At 39.5% G+C, this 4,617-nt stretch overlaps 1 protein-coding gene across 2 annotated transcripts in view; it reads right to left on the bottom strand.

The window, feature by feature from the left end:
* Window positions 1–482: 482 nt before the first annotated feature.
* The window catches only part of LOC138049195 (uncharacterized), a 9,713-nt gene continuing 5,578 nt past the window's right edge, over window positions 483–4,617 (bottom strand). For both annotated transcript variants that reach the window (XM_068895369.1, XM_068895368.1), the window contains 2 exons: window positions 1,938–2,143; window positions 483–996 (listed from right to left, as the gene is read on the bottom strand). In XM_068895369.1, the coding sequence (XP_068751470.1) occupies window positions 784–996; window positions 1,938–2,143 (419 nt within the window). In that variant the 3' untranslated portion in view covers window positions 483–783. The remainder of the gene's footprint in view (window positions 997–1,937; window positions 2,144–4,617) is intronic.

Here is a 4,617-nt window from a genome sequence, read left to right as displayed (position 1 = left end):
AATGAGCTAAAATGTAAACGTTCTTTCATTTGCTTGCGTATCGCAACTTTCATGCTAACGTTTTCCGTTTACAGTAAACGCGAGGCTTACTCTAGGTAGTGGGGAAGGTCCCTATTAACCCCATCCAACAGGACTTGCCATCGCTTAAACAGAAGGGAATCGGTCTTTCCCTTTGGATAAGCTGGGCACACAGTACTAGTCAAACATCATCTGGTTTGAAAATAAGAAGCCATGACTTGGATTTCGTGCATGCTGGCAAGGGTTTCAAATGGAGCTGAAAGTCTGTTTTCGTACGACGTTCATAATGAGTTTTTAGGGAAAAAAACAAACATGGTGTATAATCACGAGAATTAAAATTGTTAAAAAGATGAAAATTCAAACCACTCCTTGAGTAAGTTTTCCTTAGGAAAATAATCATGGTGCCCCCCTTAATTAAGTTGCAAAACTGAAACAAAGCTGTTTCTATGAAAGGTGATGTTCAATTCATAATGTAACTGCGTTTATTGAGATTTACCAAGGTAGTTGAATTATATGAAAGAAGTTGGGGACATCTCAAATTAGAGTCTTACACTAAAGTCGCAAATTTATCGTGAATAGACTTGCTTTTGCTACGTGATGTCTTTTCCAATGAATGCTTGGTCCTTTATTCGTCCACCTACTTGCACTCATCAACGGAGATGAAAAACTCTACTCTTCCAGCCTACTCTAAAAAACCAAACACGAATTCAAAAATATATAAAACCAATTGTGTTGGTTTTCTCTCTGCATGCAGTGACTTCCTCCTTAGTTGAGACCAGGAGAGTTCTTCTGCAGTAAAGCAACAAAATCCCTGGTCACAGGCAATGGTACATTGGGATCAATGTGGATATGGAGGAACATTCTGCGCTCCCATGGTGGCATTAACACACCAAGTGTGACTTTCATCTCTTGCACTTGAATCCGGGTAATTGGTTGTTGGTTCCATTGCTTCAGCATGCCAGAGTCTGGGAAGAGAGTCTGTAGGAACAAATCAATGTTGTGAGAAAGGAGCGTTCTCACAGGGGTTTTGAAACCTGAAGTTGGCCCTGGCTTAAGTAAAGTAATCGACGGTATCAACAAGGGGCTTAAATGCCCCTTTCCTTTCGGGGTGTATGAGGGCATACCATTTTTATGAGCCTGAACGCTCCCAGGCGCCACATTTCAAAAACAGAATTGATGATCACTTTTAGACGACTATATGTTGTCATTGTCTAAATGAATTTTAATCTTTAATTTAGGGAAAAAAGTAGCCGACTTGTCTGGGTGAAGTAGCCGACGCTTTTCGTCAACAATACTAACTATATGTGATAATTTGCTGAGGTCTTGCTCCTGGCTCGTTCCCGTCTGTTTTGTAAGAAATTACTACTTGATCTTTATTAAAGATGATGTGTTAGACTTTGGTGTTTGTCACAAGAATATTTCACTTTATCCGGGGAAAACGAGAGTATCCAGGATCTCCCTTAGTCGGTCGAGCACAGTCATGTAATTCTTTCATACTCCACAAACTAAGCCAGAAGAAGTTTCTTTTGGTCTAATATTTATCTTTTTCCTATGGCAGAATTGATGAAGGTCTCCGCTATGTAAAGAGGTTGTTTTGTGAGGTGTTACATAATACAAAGGTGATGGGATGAAACACAAACTTTTAATATTTGTTAGTATATTTCAAAAACTATCTTTCCGTGAACGTCAGTGTGTTGGATGCGATTTGGCAGTAAAAAACGAGTGACGAAGTTGACGAAAACCAGTCTTGTATCCAACAACAGTGATGGCAATAAGAGCTATTACTTTTTGGTTTGTTTGGTTTCATACAGAAGAACACTATGCTCAGCGATCATTTGCCTACTCATATGCAGGTTGATGTTGAGCGAAAATACTTTAGAAGGTTAATTGCTGTTAGTAATGACAGTAGTTTTAATTACCCCAAAAAATCCACACAATCCACAACAACATGGTGCACTTCCATAAATGGAAAGGTCCCCTCGCACTCCAGTCTGACCAGCCATCTCTACACTACGTAAATAACGCAACGGAATGGGCAGGTAGTAGGTTGTATCATTACACGATGATTGCAGAGAGTATCCTCCTGGCAATTTCTTGGGATCTCCCCATTTTACTAAAGATGTACCTAAGGGGAAAAAAAACTTTTTCTTTAGGATCTGGTATATTTATCCACTATATAAAATTAGTAATATTTTTAACTACATCTGCCCTCGTCTAAGATAGTATGAAAGGCGTTGAGATACGTTTAAATTATATGCTGAACATGTCGCCCCTACTTCCGATTTGCGTCTGAGGAATCGTCGCCCCTGTTTCTAATTTGTGCCCGGACAAAATCATTTTCTGAGCCAGGCAACTCGATTTAGATTAATAATAATAATAATAATAATAATAATAATAATAATAATAATAATAATAATAATAATAATAATAATAATAATAATAATAATAATATCTGACCTGCTAATCGCCCTTTCTCGCAGTCGGAGACTGAAGCACTAAGGACGCAGCTCGGACCTAAGGAGCTGTGCTGCCGGCTAGGCGCTCGGCCCCTGAACACGACCCATGTATGACCTCGGAGCACAGCACCACAGCCTGATGGAATAGGCCAGGAGTCGATTTTGATGAGGGAGGAAAACCGGAGTACCCGGAGCCTCGGAGTCAGATTGAGATCGACTGAAACACGGTTAATGACCACTAAACCACCCTGACTCCCCATTTGATTTTTCAATCGTTAAACCCAAACAGCACTTAGGTTCTCCTTGCGAGTTTCCACTTCGTGACTCCGTAAAACACCTCGGTCGTGTAGAACAATACCAATTCCACTTGCGCGGCGGTTTAAGCAATATCGATACCACCTAGCCCGCCCGGTTGAGCAAATCGAGATTGATTCTTCCCTTTTTACGCGGGCACTTCTAGGTTGCTTCACCGGGGTTTGCGTTGGCCTTTGGGCTAAAACCCTACCGGGGCAATCAATGCTAGAAACCTTAAATTCAGACTGAAAAGGAAAATAGAACGCAGCTTAGTTGAGATACAGTCTCAGCAGTTCTTACATGTTGCAGCAGTGCATTCCAACCTTGGGTGCACAAACTGATAACAATTTATGGTGTAACATTACAGCTCTAGGTGTATTGGACTTGTAACTTAATCCATTACCCTAACAAGAATCTTGTTTGCTGAAAAGCAAAAGCAAATTATTGGAAACAAATAGGTGTTTATATTTAAGCAATAGAGGACGTTTTCCGTGTTTGCATAGCCTCATCTAAACACGAGGGGGAGTTGGGAGAATTCGAGACAGTTATGCAAAACCGAGATGCAGTCGAGAAATATTTTATTAAAGCAATAGAGTTTAGATGAGGCTATGGGAACACGGAAAAACGTCCTCTATAATATTTCTCAAAGATAATTCGACAAACGAAGGAAACAAATGAAGGAAAATTCTTGATTGAAACAGATTTTCTTGATACACGCTCATGTTTCCTACCAGCCAATCAAAACGCGCGTCTGACAGCATACAACCAATCAAAATTCGTGATGTCACAGCCGTGTTTCCTCATCCAAACACAGCTATTGACCAATGAGAGTAAGCGTACTATCCTAATTATTTTATAAATACTAAGATGTCTGCGTAAAGAAGGTTGTAACCAGTATGAGATGGATTATCTCTTTTGCTCCATAGTACCATCTAAGACAACATATGGTTTATGTATTTATGCAGTTTCACCACATGACCTTACTGTAGTTGACAATTTTTTTAAGGCACTGTTGTAAGTGTAGATATATTTCTGATTATCTTTCTTAATATACCGGTGCCACCGAGTACATTTGAAGTGGGAGGGGGGGGAGGGTTGGTTTTGGTATGGAGGTGTGAGGGGAGTGGGGGGGGGGGGGGGGGGTTGTTTAGGAGAAAACAACACCGTAGGGAAAAAAGTGGGGCGAGAGGGGCTACACCATCCCTCTCCGCGGCCCCTGATAAATAACAAGCACAAGGAAAATTTGACCTTAGCATCTTTAAGAAAGAATAAAAGTAGTCTTCTCCCTAGTATTAATACTGAGAGATTTAAGAAACGTTTTATGAATAGGTTGTATTTTAAATATAGATTTGGGATATAAGGATATTTTTAGCTAGGTTTTTTAGATTTGCTATAGCAATATTGTATAATCTTGTCTTTAATTTTTCACTTATGTATTGATATGTATTCTTATCAATATGAATGAAGACCCTTTACTTTACTTTACTTGCTGTTAATCACTGTGGCAATCAAAGGCTCTGTTGCAGTCCCAACTCAGTCATGCATACTGCAGTCTTTGATCATGACAGCAGTTTTGTAAAATGTTGTGAGACAACATATTGCTGACCAAATGCCTCCAAATTGCCAACAACTACATGTAAGTGATTTTCAGTTTAATAGAGTGATGCTGCTAACTAGAACTGACAGCAGCATCATTTTAATATACACCTTTCAGAAACATATATAAAAACAAACATTTCAGAAAAAGGATTCTCCCAAGACTCCCCTACGAATGACGTCCTTATTAAAACCCCTTCAAGAAGAAAATTCTTGTATGCAATAATTAAAGGTCAAGTTGGGTCTCAATGCC

Source organism: Montipora capricornis, chromosome 5 (genome assembly GCF_036669925.1).
Source record: "Montipora capricornis isolate CH-2021 chromosome 5, ASM3666992v2, whole genome shotgun sequence".
NCBI classification, from domain to species: domain Eukaryota; kingdom Metazoa; phylum Cnidaria; class Anthozoa; order Scleractinia; family Acroporidae; genus Montipora; species Montipora capricornis.
The sequence above is the reverse complement of the archived record's forward strand: the minus strand, read 5'-3'. Positions and strand labels throughout refer to the sequence as shown.